Raw genomic sequence first — 18552 nt, 5'->3', positions numbered from 1 at the left:
AAGCGTCCCTACTATAGACTCTACATTCCAGTGTGGGAGAGGGTTTTTTTTGGTTGGGGTTTTTGGTTAGTTTTTTTTCTCATAGCTTTAATTTCAGTTATGCAAGTAAATGTGGGTTTGGGTAGAAGAAAATGTAGAACAGAACAATGTAAACAAGGGAAAATTATTTTAAGAGCTCAGATTTGTATTAATTGCTATTTTTAACCAAGTCTTACAGTCTTAAAACCAAGAATATTACTGCATTTGTATAATTTTGAAGATGCCAGAGAAAAAGAGCAAGAGTGAAAGAGTGTGTGTATGGAAGTATTAAAACCCAAACTTTTAATTTTACTACTCAAAATTTAAGGCGGCTCTAGGACGGTACCTTAATGACAGTGGCTGTAGATATCAGTGCGTTTGGATCCAGCACCTCCACAACAGCTTCTGGAATTACAGCTTTCTTCATGCAAGACATGTCAAAGCCATATACATCTTCCCAGAAAAGGAGCTTGTCCACATACTTATTCATATCCCCCACAGCTACCACACTAATGGTGCAAATGTCAGGATAAACTGCAACAGAAAGATTAGTGAAATTTTATTTTAGACACTCATAAAGAGGACTTGCTCTTTTCTCTTGAAGTGATTAACATCTTAAAAGGACAAATACAAGAATTATTTTCAGCTTTTGGACATGACAGTTCTGGTACTTTATTTTCTGGACTCCATTTCATCCACAGAAGTGACTAAGTTCTGGTGTCTCTAATTTTCCCAACACCAAACCGGTAACTGCTTTTTCTGTTCATGCCAAGCTATCTCTGTAGCTGAATCCCATTGGCCAGAAGTGATTGGTAACTTGGTATCTGAAGACACTAATTTGGTACATTCTATTCTGGCTCCTACGCAGACACTGCACTAAAACATGTAATAAATAACTGTAGGCAGACACTCAAAGGAAAATTCAGGTGAGAGCTTTGCAATAACAAGAAATCTTATTTCCAGAAAAGAGCAAATACTCTTACTCAAGAGTTTTACTCCTGTTTCTTATCAGTTCTGGCTGGTACTTGCCTTGCAACCTAAAATATTCTTTCTGGGTACTGGAAATGAATAAACACTCTTCTAATGGCACCTTAAGAGTATGGAAGCAACCCAACAGAGAAGAGACTGTGCTCATCAGTCCCCTCTCCAGTTTTAGCACGACAGCTATCATTCTCACACTCTTCACATTTGTGCTCTCCCTTCTCCAACACGTATCTTCTAAACACGTATCTACTTACAGCTTTCCCAAATAACAGTGGAAGACAGACATCTGTCTTTCTAACGGCTGCTGATAGCAAAGCCAGTCCATCTCTTGGCAGCCCCTCTCCACTACTGCCTGGGAAAGGCACAAAGAACAGCTGCTATGAGTATGGCCGTCCACAGCACTATCAAATAGTAAGAGAAGCTCAATTTGCATTTAGCTAGGTTTCTTTCCAACAAGAAATTCCCACGTTTCTTTTTAGAGCTGAATTCCTGATCTGGCTTTAAAGCAAAATGATTGTTAATAAAAATATTTGTTTTATTTTTTACTGATACATGAATGTGGCAGTGGTAGCAAAACTGAAGCTAAGTTTCTCTCTTCTTCACCAGAATCTTGTGAACTGTAAAATTAATTTTGTCTTCAGCACCTGCCTGAAATTGCAGTTTATCAAAATGAGCATGGGAAATCATTGCTATAGCATGGTAAGTCAGAAAAGCAGGATTTTTTTGCTTTGTAAAATACTGAAAACAGAATCAGCAAATTGTAATTAGACAATTGATTTCTACAGTGAGAATAGATTTAGCCTAAAGGAAATAACCCTAAACATATTAATGATAAAGAAGAGTCTTCTCTAAAGAATCTTCTTCTTTCTCCATATGAGAGAATTGCACGCTCATGCAAGCAATCACCTTTACTTTTGGAATGACTGGTTTACACAAAATACGCTCATTTTTCTCACTTTCTCACTGCTTAAAACAGTATAAATAGATACCAGTAAGCTGAAACTACAATCCCATTGCTAAGCTATCACCACCCCTACTTTGCAGATCAAGAACTCAAAGCAGAAGGTTTCTTCAGGAACAGGCTACAATTAACTCAGCAGTAAAAAGGCAGTTTGATGAGGATCAAGGGAGGAAGGTTTTCCAACCATCTTGTCTGAAACAAATCATTTGGTTCCAGCATTCTTGGCAGGTGGTACACATGCAGAAAAATCAACATCTGGCAGTAGGGGTATTTGCAAGTAGTTTCTGGAGCCATCAATAAGGTATTTCAATTTCTCTAAGCTTTCATACTGTGGTCACTAGTGTGACTACAGCACTATATTCCGCACTACCTCCCAGCACTTCAAACCAAAAGGAGCCACCACTGACACTCCAAAAATTACAAGACAGCGTGAAACAGACAACAAGAGCTAGTGAATATGGCCTTTGAGGGAATATTTTTCAGGAAAATGCTCTTCATAGGATGCACGGAATGTGTTGAGAAGAGAGGTGAAGAGAGACCTAAAGTTACAGAACATTCATTGCAGAAGTGTACTAGCAATACTGAAAATGAAAACCACTGCAAAAAGTGATTAACTCCTTAATAACCTTCCTTCTAGCCCCCATTTCTGGGACATTCTGTTAACAGAAAAATTTTACCATACCTATCAAGCATGAAATATTTGAATAGGATCACAGGGTTTTTTTTCTAAAATGTTTTCACACATCCAGTGGAACTCATGATTGATTATACAAAGTGCTTAAGAACAAGCAAAGAAGGAACCACTAACGTTGTTCTAATCTAATCTCCATTGTTAGTTTAGCCTATCAATAGCAGCAAAACAAAAAAGTACACAAGGCCTCTTTACACACAAAAATTTCTGTGTTCCACTAACAAGCCACAGGCACTGCAATGCATTTAATTCCAAATTTTCAAAGCCATCCATGTCCAGCAGCATATGCTGTACTAAAGTTTGACTGGACATGTAAGCATGTTATCTAAATATCAGCCTAAATCATCTAAACACCATAGAGTTTTGTAAACGTTTAGAAACATCTGCTTAAAATTGCATTTGCCATTTCACCCATTATCCTCCATCCCTCTGGAAATCCTCTGTTCTTTCTGCAACCCTGTAACACCTCCCTGTGAGATCCTGACAGCCTCGTCATTTTTTTCTGATTAAGCCTATAATTTAATAATTATTCCTCCTCACAGGTGAAATGAACAAAATGCTGATTGGACAAAAGCACCTACTCCTCAATGCTCTCACAGATTCATCGTTTTGACCATCTGTGTCCTTCTCGACTCAGTGCCCAGAAGTCATCTGTCACCAGTAACAGCTCACGTGGTGAACAGAATACGATGGGAAATCCTTTATCCCCTCGCAATGCCTCACAAACTTCAGGACACTGAAGGGTAAAAGGCAGCAGCAATCCTCCAGGTACACAGAAATAATTTCCAGTGAATACCACCATCATTTGGATGTGAACAAGTTAATAGTATTATATTTCAAATGATGCCTTCCTTAGCTGTGTCACCCCTTACCAGTGTGCACTGCGCTCAAGCGTACACAAAAATCTATATTCAAGCAAGTAACAAACAGATGGGTCCTGGGCAGCAAGGATTTTATGCTCCTGAATAAAGCTATTATATACTGTACCCATTACCCTAGACAGTTTGGCATAATCCACTTCAGCATGCCAAAAGGCTAAGCTAAAGTAACGACGATATGACTGACTGAACACAAATGTAGAAATTTGGATTCTATTCCCAGCTCAATCACTCAAATGTTTGGCCAAACTGCAGCTGCTCCTGTGGCTTTTCTCAGCTTTCAAACAGTCCCTGTAATAATGATCTTGGGCTCAATAGTACAAAGCGGCTTGAGACAAAAACAAAGCTTTATGGTAGATTCAGGAGTTTCTCCGTTAAGACTTCACCTCAGAGGGAGCTCTCAGCTTTGGCTCATCTGAATTTGGATGTGCCCACAGTTCTGCTGCTATTCATCCTCACTGCAGAAGTGTCTGTCTTGCTAAGCTGACTGCTGAGCAGCTTTGGCACAAATCTCACAGCCATCTACCTGCTATGCAGGCTGGCAAAGAGCAGTCATTGTGAGCATCTGAAGGAAACAGCGTTCTGTTTAGAATCTGGCCATACTGATCAGCGACTAACACTGTGTGCTTTGTGAGAAGTCACATGAGGGCCCGAGATCATTCTGAGACCAGAGATATGTGTGCTGCAGAACCTGTGTAGAGCTCTCAAAAGAAGCTTTAGGATGCACAAGCCAGCAGCAAACCCACATACAATACAAGTGGAGCCTCGAGAACAAGATGCTATAGCGGTTTCAATAGAGGTCAAATTTCCATCCCTTTTCAGGACCTTTTGGAGGTAGTAGCTAAACTTAAAATGCTTTCTTACAATTTTAAGGGATGCCCCCAAATGTAAGTACATTGTGATGGAAAATTATCAGCATACATCTATATAAAGCTTACCACAACCACATTCCAGATCTGGCTGGATTAATCTACATCACTAAAACCAAAAAAAGCTCTTATTCTGTCATGTTGTTCAAGTGGCTTCTAAATATTTAACACACCAACAGTGATCTCTCACTTGAGCCTTCAGCTTTGTGACCACACGTTGAACAACTGCATAACCCCCCCTTTTTTTCCGCTGCACTGGGTAGCACACAAAAGCTCGCTGCAGTCACAACCAGAGGGAAGCACTGCAGCCAGCACTGTTACAGAGTCATTAATCCAATCATTAAGTCAGCGTAGTGAAACTAACTATGTGCATGGTTAGCACAAAAGGGGAAAAAAAACCTCCAGACTGACGACTCTGATTGAAAAGGTCAATATGAAATACAATACTGACAATGGAATTAAGCACAAGGAATAAAGCACATGCAGAACTCGTGCTGAAAACTGTATCCCATCAGGAATATGTATTTACAGACACTGAAACACTGCTGAACACATCACTATCTAAGCATAAAAATCCCCTCTAATTCAAAATACACCCGTTTCATTCTGTCACTTCCCAACCCTCCAACCAGGAAGAAAACCAGTATATTCCCACCAGGATTGAATAAATGTCCTGAACTAAACCAATGCAAATTGGTCCTTTCACATGCTTTCTTGTATTTGAAACTATGCCCTCCTCACACAATTTTCTTCTTCCAAGGAAACATCCCATCCACTTTTCCCCTAATTCACAGTAGCTTACTTGAACAATATCACACCTTACAGAATAAAACTCTGTTTGCAGTTATGCAGAAATCGGGATTTCAAGAGGGGAAGACAAATGCCCACACATGGGGAAAAAGTAGGGAGGAAAAAATTTAGACAGTACTTAAGAATAAATAACCCCCTCTCTTCTTAAAAACACCCATTAACTTGAGACCTTGATACCCTGTCTAATGTTATTCTATTACCCACAGAGTAAATGAATGCCTGGAAGCTCATACTAATGGAAACATTCTTCATTTAGACGGGCAACTTTCTCATCCATGCATAGCTTATTCTAACAGAGTTCATTTCATTTCCCCCCCAGAGCTAAATTTATTAAAAGAATTATGCACACCAACCTGAGCCTCCCTCTGCCAGGTACTTGTCCTTTGCATAGATGACAGAATCCAGCATTGACTCAAAGAGAAGGAAATAACCCTGTTTATAGAAAGAGAGGAAGAATTTAAAAATCGTTATGCTTCTTGCGTAGCTTATTTAATCATTTTACAAATAGGCATTATCACTGCAGTTTAAGAACTTTACATGCCCACACGCTTCAGTAAGAGCCAACCCCCAATGAATTTCTCAACAATAGCACTGTCACTTCAAAATTTTAGTTACAGTATAATCTTTAATCTCCCAAACAGCAGCTATCCAGCACCTCCTCAATTAATGAATTATAGGGAATAAATACCCATCTACACCAACAATTAACTTGACAAAGTCCTACAACATCAAAAGAAATTACATTCATCTCAAACCATGTAAAATGCTGTATGTATTGCTTATTAAGTAATGACTCTGAGGCATCATACAAAAAAACCCAAAGAAAATCTCTTCTGACTTAGAACTGTAAGTACCATTGAAATGATTGCCAGAAAAACACCACATGGAATGCATCTTGGCTGTTTCACATTTCCAACTTGTTGATGCCCTGTACCAGCCAGCGCAATGCTCACTCAGGTAGGTGGAAATAAGCCACATACCAAAGACATGGCCTATCAAAATGTTCAACATCATTCAGCAGCATGTGAACTTAAAAATCTCTCAGGAAAAAAATAGAATCAGAGTCACTTGGGTTGAAAGAGACCCTTTAGATCACCAAGTCCAATCGCAGCCTAATGCTGCCTAGTCCACCTCTAGATGATGTCCTTAAACACTTCATCTATATGCCTTTTAAATACCACCTGGGATGGTGACTCCACCACCTCCCCAGGCAGCCCATTCCAACACCTGACAACCCTTTCAGAAAACAAATTCTTCCTGATAATAGCTAGAACTAGGCTTGCATAGGGTTTTTTTGGTGTTGGAATAAATTTTATTGCAGGTTAGTCATACTGCTTTAGTTGTTTAGAGTAACTTGTAAAATTAATCATGCCTGGCATTTTCTTAAACAGTTTTTCTTAAACATGTGAGAAAAATACATAGAATCATCACATACAATGAGCATTTTATATAAAACAGTTTCAACTGCTTTTAAGCGAACTGCAACTTTGAGATAGATGTAGCCCTTTGTTGTCCAACTGATTTTACACCCTTATCTTCCAATTTTGAGTATGACCCTTACTGTTGAAAACTGTAACACAATCCATCTACATCCACTTTCTGATGACATTAAAGCAATTAAAACACATCATACCAGCATACATTTTAGAATTCAGATACAGAACTAAAACCCAAACTAGAAAACCCTGAGTGTGACATTTTTGTATTCAACAAGAGCACAGTTTGAAAATAATCAGAGTGGCCTTTCTTCAACCTGTTTTCTCTGGAAACAGGACAGCGCTCTGCCAGACACTTTGCTTCCAAACGTTGCCTGTTCTTCCACTTCACTGCTTAACTGTTATGAAGTCCTTTGAACACATCCCAGAATGAAGACTACTGCTTTGTAAGCAGTATTATTTTTTAGTAAGCCTTGCAAAACTGTTGAAGAGGCCAGGAGTTCCAACTGCATCAGGGAGAGACAATTTTTATGCCTGCAGCAAGCGAGAACGCACAGAACAGAATAAGAGTTTTCTTTCTTTGATCTTATAGCTTTAAAACCAGAGTATGTTTGATTCAAAGGCATATGAAAAAAAATAATTTCCTAAGTCTAAATGAGTTGCTTCCACAGTACATGGAAGTACATGGCCTCAAGGACGTATCCTAAGACTAGTTACCACCAACAGTCAAAGTTATCAAGTGAAATTCTTAGGGATCAGCTCTTCACATTTCTTCCTGCTTACAATGCTGACCTGTCAAGTGCATTTACCACTGCAGGAGGACACACCTTATCATGAGAAATATAAGGAAATTCTCAGCACCCTTTCCCGGACCTTTCCACACCAGCACCACTGGTCATTCCCCCTCTCTCACAATTCTATCTCTCCCCTCTTCCCTCCCACCCCCAATTTGTTACAGCGCTACTGTAAGTTACATAAACCGTCAACGGTGCTGAATCAAGTCATTTATTACTTCGACCAAAGCATTTTGCTGTGGTGTAATTCAGAATGTAATTTCACAGGCCACTGCCTCACCTGTAGGGGTGCCATCAAGGAAGAGACTTATACCTGATGCCTTTTCCCCAGGATGCTGTGGGGCACTCCTGCTTCCACCCCAGTGATGTTCAGGGGGTGGGGTTTTTTCTTAAGACTGTATTAGCATCCTTGAAATTAATTACTGCAAAGATATCTCTAGGATACAAACCTGTGAGCCAAATATTAGTAATTCCATCTTGCTGGTGGCTAAACAAAGACACATAAAAAGGTGGCAGGTTCTCTGTTGAAGGCACACTGAAAACACAGCATATCTAAATTACCATGGTGCCATATTATGCTACTAAAAAGCTGGACATTCCTTTCTCAAAACGAACACGCGGTTCCTTATTTTCATATTTTCAGAACGGAAATGAAACGGTGGCTCTCCAGCTCGGAAGAACAACATGCAGAAACAGATTTCCACAGAAACAGAAACGCACAGCACTATGAATCACAGAATCAGAGAATCACAAAGTTGGAAAAGACCTTAGAGATCATTAAGTCCAACCATTCCCGTCCTATACTGAACCATATCCCTGAGCACCTCATCTACCCGTCTGTTAAACACATCCTGGGAAGGTGACTCAGGCCCCTCCCTGGGCCGTCTGTTCCAGGCCCCAACAACTCTATCAGTAAAAATTTTTTTCTAATATCTAATCTGTCCCTGCCCTGGCACAGCTTGAGGCCATTTCCCCTCATCCTATCACCTGTCACCTGGCTGAAGAGACCATCACCCACTTCACTACAACCTCCTGTCAGGTCAGTGTAGGTGGTAATAAGGTCTCCCCTCAGCCTCTTCTTCTCCAGGCTAAACATCCCCAGCTCCCTCAGCAGCTCCTCATAGGATTTGCCCTCCAGCCCCTTCACCAGCCTGGTTGCCCTTCTCTGGACTCGCTCCAGGACCTCAATGTCCTTCTTATGGTGAGGAGCCCAGAACTGGACACAGCACTCAAGGTGTGGCCTCACCAATGCTGAGTACAGGGGTACAATCACCTCCCCAGACCTACTGGACACAATATTTTTGATATGAGCCAGGATGCCATTGGCATTCCTGGCCACCTGGGCACATGGCCTTTTGCAGTCAACCAACACCCCCAGGTCCTTCTCTGCCTGACAGCTCTCCAGCCAGTCTCCTCCAAGCCTGTAGCACTGCACAGGGTTGTTATGTCCCATGTGCAGCACTCTGCACTTGGCCTTGTTAAACCTCATCCCATATGGAGTTCTTCCCTTCGAGCACACCTCTGTCCTATATCATGCCCACCCAAGAAGTCAGCTATCAAAAATGCAGGACCCCACTGAGAAATCTGAATCCAGAGGAATGTGAAAAAGGCTACATAACTGACACATCCCGTATTTTGTTTGCAATTGAGTTATAAAAGTTTCACAAAACTGATGGCTTAATGTCCTGCATTGATAAATTTTCCTATTATTTGAACACAGTACAGCACTCCAAATTCTCATTGTAATTCACAACTGCATAAAAATATTTTACCAGTAGGTGAAAATGTAAGCATAGGAAGTTCTTTAACATTAGCACTTCAGTATTCATCATCATACTCTTCAGGGAGAAAAGGAGATTAAGCTTTTCAAAAGCATCAAGATGCAAGAACAACACTGAATTTTCAAATATACCTGCTTGTGTGGAGAGCAGCAAAATGCTACTCCGTATCACAGCTATAAGAAAGCTTATCATGTACTCTGTCTCAAGCACTGTTCTGTACGAAGCACAGCAAAGCCATGGATCCCCAAAAGAGCTTGATGTTTACTAGTCTAAAAGCAGTTTGTTTGTTCAGCAGAACTGCAACTTTTCATATTTCCCTTAAAGAAAGGAAATGGTTCCTACTAGAACTTTCTAGCTGGTCCACACAGATTCTCTGAATACAGAGCTGAAAGCTTGACACACTGAATGCCTTTTTGCTCTCATGCTCTGTATTTCCAATATTTTCAATCACATTCACATATTAACTAAAGATTTCACATTGGTTAGTGTCAAGGGGGAAGCAAATTCACACCAGAAAGCCAGACAAAAAGGTATCTTCATTTGCATCTAGGAAACATAATGTTCCTCTCTGGACAATGTTGGAACAGTGCGTACACTGTCCAGCTAGCAATCTTACTTCCACAGCATTGTCCTCTTTATCTCAGTATTACAGCAACCTATAAAAATGCTACTATTCCTAAATATTTAGAATACCTAATTAAGTGAAATGCCGGTGGCTATATAATTATGACATTAAAAGGTAAACTAGCACACAAATGGGAAACATAGAACATTCAATGCTTCATTTCTTACATGAGCTGCTTTTTGAAACCCTTTACTTCACCTTAGAGGCACAACTAGAACACGACCTGAAGTGCCCAAGCTGCACAAAAGACAAAATCTTAATACAAAAATCCAGAATGAGAAGTGTGATTTGGGGAGCATTATTCATGGTGCACATACTAGCTAACTGATCAGATGCTTCCCTGAAAGGACTAATTACACTTCCAGTGAAGTGACTATACTGTCAGAAATCACTAACCATAATGCACTATTTTTAAACCACTAGTTTAAGCCAATGACTTAAACCTTACCTGAAAATAACGAGCTCAACACTAAATTAAGCTTATTACTTATCGTAACACTGTTACTGTACTATAAAAAGCGAACAACAACCCCCAAACCCTAAAGCAAACAATTTTTTTTCATCTTTACCTACGTATGTATGGATACACAGTGAACACATGACCTCTCTTCCCAAAGACTCCCACCAATAGCAGGACAGTTTCTAAAAAAACCAACCAACCAACCCCAATACAACCAACCCACAAAAAAAGCCCCAAACCAAAAAAAAAACCCACACCCCCAAACCAAACTCCACATCCCTAAATAGACAACACCCCCAAAAACACCCCAAACCTCAACCCAAAAAACTCTGACTTTGAATAGGTCTTCTTTATTGAGCTTAAATTTTAAGGACAAAAGAATTGTTTCTTTAAGTCTAAAGAAAGAGAATGAGCATGAAGAAACATGTATTTTGCAACGCTTTCTGAAGGTGTGTGATATGAGTCCACAAAAAAAATCTCAAGGGATGTTTCCTACCACAGTTTTGACAGTGAATCACAGAACGTTAGGAGTTGGAAGGGACCTCCAAAGATCATCTAGTCCAACACCCCTGCCAGAGCAGGATCACCCAGACTAAATCACACAGGAACACATCCAGTTGGGTTTTGAATGTCTCCAGAGAAGGAGAGAACCTCTCTGGGCAGCCTGTCCCAGTGCCCTATCACCCTCAGAGTGAAAAAGTTTCCCCTTCTCTAAGCTGAAGAGGTCCAGCTCCCTCAGCCTCTCCTCGCAAGGAAGGTGTTCCACTCCCTTAGTCATCTTGGTGGCCCTGCACTGGGCTCTTTCAAGGAGTTCTATGTCCTTGAACTGAGAGACCCAGAACTGGACACAATATTCTAGGTACAGCCTTCACTAGGGCAGAGTAGTGGGCAAGAAGGACCTCTCTTGACCTATTAACCAACCCCCTTCTAATACACCCCAACAGGCCACCGGCGTTCTTGGCACATTACTGGCACATAGTCATCCTGCTGTCCACCAGGACCCCCAAATGCCTCTCACCTACACTGCTCTCCAACAGCCCACTCCCCAACCTACACTGGTACCTGGGGTTGTTCTTCCCCAGATGCAAGGCCCTACACTTGCTCTTGCTAAACCTCATTCAACTTCTCCCCGCCCAGACTGTCTAAGTCTTGCTGAATGGCAACACAGCCCTCTGGGGGGTCAGCCACTTCCCCCCGCCCCGGTTTTGTGTCATCAGCAAACTTGCTGACTGTGCACTTTATTTCCTCATCCAGGTCATCAATAAACATATTGATTAGCACAGGTCCCATTACTGACCCCTGAGGGGCTCCACTAGATACAGGTCCCCAGCTAGATTCTGTCCCACTGATCAAACCTCACTGGCTTCTTCCCTTCAACCAGCGCTCAATCCACCTCAACCTTCCAGACCACACTTCCTCAGTTTAGCCATGAAGATGCTGTGGGAGATGGTGTCAAATGCCTTACTGAGGTCAAGGTAGACCACATCTACTGCCCTACCATCATCCATCCACCTGATTATATCCTCATAAAAGGCTATTAGGTTAGTAAAACATGACTTCCCCTTGGTAAAACCATGTTGACTGTGAAAAGACTTATTGGTTGCTATGCAGTTTAGCCTGGCACTGGGTCTTGTCATACAGGTTTGTTAGGATCAACAGCTGATAAGTACAACTTTATAACAGTCATCAGCAAGAACATCAAAGAAAGTACAGGCAACGGGGCTGAAATCCAATGGACTGCAGGAAATGCCGGGTTTACACACTATACTGCATTTCCTGCTGGCCATTATCATTAAGTACTTTTAAAACCAGTTATTTTATTCTTATAGTAAAGCCAGCAATGAATAGTAACAGTGTTTACAAGCCCTACAAGTGTTGGCAGCTTTCCCAGTGATACATGCTCATCACCTTCCCTGCAGTCTTGAGGTGTCTTTGCAGGCTACAAGTATTTTACTCATCAGAACAGCTAGGCATCTAACAAATTTTTTCTCTATTCCTTCACTTTCACCTGAGCATCTACAATAGTTTTATTCAGACATACATATATTTGCATGCTAACTATGTAAGAGAAACATATGGTTGTACCCAAAACAGTTCAAGTGTAGAGACCCTTGACTTCAAAGTGTGAACAAGAGGGATCAGGAATTGTATCCGAGTATCACATCATCAGTACCATCATCCCATCTCCCACACTGGCAAAAACAGTCTTGCAAGCACAGTAAGTTTTTGTTTTAAAAAAAGCATCACTTAAAGAATCATTTTTAAATGAAATGTAACAACACATTTCCTGAAGATAATTATGTTTTGAAAAAAATATTCATGCACCTTACCATCCATTCAGATATAATGACATCCACTTTTTCCAACGGCAGATCTACTTCTTCGATCCTTCCTTTGACCAACGTAATGATATTTTCAAGTTTATTCAATCTGCAAGTCACAACATTAAGATTAGCTTATGCTTCCAGTTTATACTGTTGAGAGATATGCTGATGTCTGCATCTTGCATTTCTTCCCCAATAACTTTTTAACTTATCAAGAAAGCACTAAAATGTAACACTCCTCCTCTTAATTGTATTTCAGAGGGAATGTTTCAGAGTACCCACAAATTGCTGCAGATTAAGTGCCAGGCAAAGATGGCACACAGTGTATCTGTATACCTCCCATGTGCTGTGCATGCAAATGCCTAAGCTTCAGGAACCAGAAAAAAAGACAAGAGGATAATTTAAAATAACGGTCCTCTTTACTTATATCTGCTTGATCCAGTACTCCTCCTTTAACCCCTGCAGCATAAGTCTACAGTGACCAGAGCCTACTTATCATAAGTCCACAGTGATCAGAGCCTACTCATCACACTAGGACAGCAAAGGAAATTAACCTTCCTTACAAAGCTGTTTTGCATGACTTGGCTTTCTATTTCACAGAACTAGCTGCAAAGTCACTGAGAACAAACATTCCCTCTAGATCAGTGTTACAGATATTCCACAATATAAACTCATCCTCCCCACTGTGATTTAGGCCAAAATCATCTGCCATGTTTAGTAGCTGCAGCAATCAGGTATTTACTTCATATGTAAGCAATGGTACAACCACCTAGCAATGAGGAAGGTACTGTGATGTGAATACAGTTTGTGTTTCAAAAACTGCACAACAGTGAAGTTACTAAACATGTCAATGCTTGAAACTTGGTATTTATCTACTTTGCAAACCATTTGAGTCTTTCTTGCACATACCATTATTGCCATGGCTATTCTTACAGAGGGCAGAAAAGCACTGCCACCAAAGAAATGTATCTTTCCACTGCAACTCTTATCTCTGCCTCTTTCCCTCCCTATCCTGATATCTTACTCTTACATTCTGTCTGGCTTTCAAGGCAGTCCAGTAATCACATTAAAAATTCCATCTAAAAGACAATGAGAGAAAGATCAGAATGAAGGGAAGGGTCAAAAGGCTACTTGAACATGTGGGCTGTTTGAAAGATGAATTAAACACTTGGCAGTCTACTGTTTGAGGAGTAGTTCTTCACTGGTATAATTTTTAATGCTGTAAACAGAAGTAAACCCAGAAGTTCCAAGTGAGAATTAAAATTCAGAAGAGCTATCACCCACAGCAATACATTAAGACAGACAACAAGAGATACAAGGACAGCTTCCTAAATGGCCAGACATAAGGACATGATTTAAAACAAGCGAGGGAAAAAAAAAAAAAAAAAAAGACTAGTTTGTTACATACTTGTTTTCAATTGTATGGTATAAAAAAAAAAGCCAAACCAATGTAGTTTACACACTGAGGTGCTATTTAGGAAGTATACTTCAACCTCCTATTCTAGCATAAAAGTGATGGACAACAAAAAAACCCACTATTGAGTCATGCACTGGAAATTTTATGGACAGCTAGTCCCAGCAGGAATAAAAGGCAAGCATTTAGTTCAAAATAAGTTTACTCTGCATCCTCAGAAAAGAGTCACACCACTCAGACCACTTTCTGTAGTTTATTTACACATGTGGGTTTCACTGCTTCTAGTAATCGGCAGGCTAGAAATGAACTTGAATTCTGGGAGGGACAGCAGCTCTCTAGCACATCCTTGAACCCCAGACAGAAGCACAGTGCCATAGCCATTTTTAAGCTACACAGAGCTGTTTAGCATTCCAGCAAATATTTGTCACTCCATTACAAGTTTGGCAGTTTTATTCCTTTATGAAAAGTATGTTTAAAAAGACAAATATAAATTGTTGTGATGCAAACTGAAAACTTTAGTATGAACTGAACCTTTTATAGCACAAGGTATCTCTCTATATACGTGTAGCCTTAGCGATGGTTCACTGTGTTGTGCAAGTGGCAATTCATCACTCAAAGGCTTGCTGTTCTCCTCACTGAAGGGAATACATGTTGGCTGATACTCCTACCCTCCTAAGTATAAATAACATAAAGGACTTCTTGTGCACTTGTTGAAAGATATGAACTGTCCTAAGTTTGCCATCTAGTATATCAGAAATAAAACACCATTTCATATTTGAAACCACTCTGAAGACATCAGTGACTCCTGGGAAAACTTCTCTTTGGAGATGAAGTTCTCATGCCAGAAAAGCATTTTGGTTGAACGTGCACTGAATGTTTAACACAGTACTTACCTCCTTAAACAGGCATTTATTTAATAGAACACCTCTAGAGCATCCACGTGCACAGTGGTGCATCTTCAATGCGTGAAGCAGCATCTGACCTAAACCACTTGCCCAGACAACATTTCTGCACAATTTAAGTCCACATAAAAACTATCAATCCCAAATTCCTCAGTGGTTACCTTGGCTATCTTTTCCACAGTTGGGTCTTACAAAAACAACAAAAAACCCCCCTACACACCTCAGCTATCTGCAGTATACATTTTAACCTAACGTTTCTCCTACCTAATGCTAGGAAACACTTCTTAAGTCTTCAGAGAGCATTGCTTCACTTTTACATTACTCAGTCTCCTACAGTGTATCCTACAGGCAAATCAGTGAAGTGTGGAGTGGAGATGAGCAGAAAGCTGTCTGGACCATGATGTTCAAGAGGTGAGAGGAAAACTACTAAGTCTAACTGGTAGGTAGGTACCAGAGGTATTTCTCAGGGTTCAGTGGTAGTTCTGATAGCAATTAACACCTTTATTAGTGACCTAATCGGACAGAATGCACCCTTAGCAAGTGCGTGGATAATGCTGAATTAGGGGAGCGCTGAATTAGGGATATGCTAAAGGGTAGGGCTGCTGTTTAGAGGGATATCAGACTCTACAAATTAAAAAATAAAATTACAAATAAAGTACAAATAAATTAGAGCATTTTCTTTCCCTTGTTCCATGCTGAGTCTGTTTTGCCTGTGACACTGATTGTGGAATGATCTCTCCCTGTCCTTATCTCCACTCCTAAACCTCTCAATATATATCTTCTCCTCTGTCCAGCTGAGACAGAGCGACTTTGGTGAGCATCTGGCCTCCAGCCAGGGTTAAATCACCACAATCCCACCTTAACTACATCCTGTTTAATTATCCCTACCTAGAGAAGCAAAGATCTCTATTGCACCCTTTGAACCTGTGTTAATTCTTCAGAGAAAGATTTTCAATAAAACACACTGAGTAACAGATGAACATTAACTAGCAATAGCATTTTAGTAACTTATTACAGCAGTATGTACCACACTTTTCTTGGAACTTTTCCTACCTAATGATGTCCATGGCCTGATAGATGATGTCAGACTGGTCAACTCCAATCACTCTCTTTGCACCTGCTTTGGCAGCAAACATGGAAAGTATTCCAGTTCCACAGCCAACATCCAAAACCACCTGAAACAAACAAATGGAGGTAAAAATAAACATCCTACTCCCCTTGTCATGATTTTTTTACATGTCTTCCTGCATCAGTGAGATACCATGTCCTAACTGTAGAAACAAACAGTAGCATAAAACATTACTGTTACATTCAGAGATACCAAAGTCAAACCACATTTCTAACTCAACATCATCTACTCGCTACCTTCTACAGCCCATGAAGCAGACTAGCTCCAGACACAATTGAACTCAATCACACAGGAAACAATCACAAGTACTTGGGCAACAGCTAAAAGGTTACATGAACAGAAGCAGGCAATTATAGACTAAACAATATTAATCAGTTAATCCCAATTGAATTTAGCACCAAAAAAATATATTCTAACTGCAGTTTCTCATTAAGAGTCTATTCAGAAACTTTACTTATGAATCCTCTGCTAGAAATGGCCACAGTGCCTCAACCAGCTATGGCTCAAGATGACTGAATTTCAAAAGGGTAACTGACAGTTTTAACACATGGGAATATTTCCTTTTTAACATTATAAATAATCGAAATAGGATAAAATAAATCAAGCAAAGTGGGATCCATAAGTTTTCATGAAAGAAGAATGAACATCATTGCTACACTCTGAAAAGGTACACTCAACACAGTGACAAGACTCATACAAATGCTTGTGTTTGACATCTCACATATTCCCTATTGAAGGAAGACTGCAAAGTTTTAAAATAAAGCTCAGAAAATAGTACTAAATATATTATTTAGTAGAGCTGAGCTGCCAGTGGCAGTGAACTTCATAAAGCAGAGATTTTTACCTGGCAGCCTTGTTCAGGTCTCAGTATCATCATAATCGCAGTATATTTTTTTCTAATGGTCAGAAACGTCTCAATAGCTTAAGCACTTCTACTCTTAGATGTCTTACAGTAGAATTTCAAGCTGTGAGTTTTACACTTGATGTTTTCACAGAATAAATTTGAGACTGAAAGAATCACAGAATCACAGAAAGGGACCTCTAGAGATTACTTTGTCCACCCCCCGCTCAGAATCAGCTAAAGCAGATTGCTCAGAACCACATTCAGATGGCTTCTGGTATCTCCAAAGATGAAAACTTCACAACTTCTGTGGGCAACCTCTGGTGTCCAGTTGTCCTGACAGTAAAAAAAAGTGTTTCCTGTAGTGACTGTGTGGGGTTCAATCTGTGCCCACTGCTTCTTGAGCACCATTGAGACAAATGTGGCTCCAAGTCCTTTACTCCCCCCACTACCAGGCATCTCTATACACCAATCAGATCCCCCCCGAACATTCTCTTCTCCAGACAAAACAACCCCAGCTCCTTCAGCCTCTCCCTATATCACAGATGCTCCAGTGCCTCCATCATCTTTGTGGTCATTCACTGAAGTCACTCCAGGACACTCATCTCACTCTTGCACTGGGGAACCCAGGACTGGGCACAGCATTCCTAATTCACCTCCCTGGGGTACAAGAGAAGGTTCACGTCTCCTGACCTGTTGGTGACAAACATTCTTAGTGATGCAGCCCAGTAGGCTGGTTGGCTGCCTTTGTCATTCACCTCCCTGGGGTACAAGAGAAGGTTCACCTCTCCTGACCTGTTGGTGACAAACATTCTTAGTGATGCAGCCCAGTAGGCTGGTTGGCTGCCTTTGTCACAAGGCGGTGTGTTGCTGACTAATGGTCAATTTGTTGTCAACCAGGACCCCCAAGTTACCCATACAGGCAGCAGATCTCAGCCTCTGTTGCACGGGGTTATTCTTCCCTGCCCTCTGCAGGATTTTGCATTGTCCTCTGAACGCTCCAAGCCCTGTGCACAGGTTCCCCGTCTGCCCACTTCTCCAGCCTGCAGGAAGTTCTGAATGGCAGCACAACCACATAGTGTATCAGACACCCCTCCCAGTTTTGCATCATCTGCAAGTTTGCTGAGGCTGCATTCTATTGCACCAGGCAGATCATCAGTCTTATTGTTAGATTTCTACCCAATATAGTTATGCTTTGCTAATGCTGTTTAAAACTTCTAAGCACTAAACCTAAAAACATTACGAAATCTAAAATTCGAGCCATTTCCTAAGACTAGGTACAGCCACTCATATCACATGTGGCATGTGAGCATTAACATTTGGAAATGGAAAGATAAACTTCCTTTCCCATAAGAGAAACCCAAACAAGAGACTAAGCACAACTTACTAAGCACAAGACAACAGGAATATTGAGTCAGAATTACTAGATGTAGAAATCATTTAGTGGAAAGGAAAACTAACCTATTTCCCTGTTTCTCCTTAGCACAGCATTTAACACTGTAAAAGCTGTTGTCACCACCTTCATGACTTCTATTTTTTCAAATGAGGCCTCACATCACTCAGCAATCAATCCCACCCCTGAGAATGATAACCCCATCTCAGAACGTATTTCAAGGCAATAATGCACCCTACTGC

The 18552-nt window shown here is 40.6% G+C and overlaps 1 protein-coding gene across 1 annotated transcript in view; it reads right to left on the bottom strand.

Annotated features, from left to right (window-relative positions):
• Positions 1-18552, bottom strand: part of PRMT3 (protein arginine methyltransferase 3) — a 62450-nt gene that overhangs the window by 28096 nt on the left and 15802 nt on the right. The window contains exons 9-12 of the mRNA XM_084264055.1: positions 16001-16122; positions 12638-12737; positions 5565-5643; positions 365-552 (exon numbers count right to left, since the gene is read on the bottom strand). Of these exons, the coding sequence (XP_084120181.1) occupies positions 365-552; positions 5565-5643; positions 12638-12737; positions 16001-16122 (489 nt within the window). The remainder of the gene's footprint in view (positions 1-364; positions 553-5564; positions 5644-12637; positions 12738-16000; positions 16123-18552) is intronic.

Source organism: Gallinula chloropus (assembly GCF_964237585.1).
Source record: "Gallinula chloropus genome assembly, chromosome: 4".
NCBI classification, from domain to species: Eukaryota; Metazoa; Chordata; class Aves; order Gruiformes; family Rallidae; genus Gallinula; species Gallinula chloropus.
The sequence above is the reverse complement of the archived record's forward strand: the minus strand, read 5'-3'. Positions and strand labels throughout refer to the sequence as shown.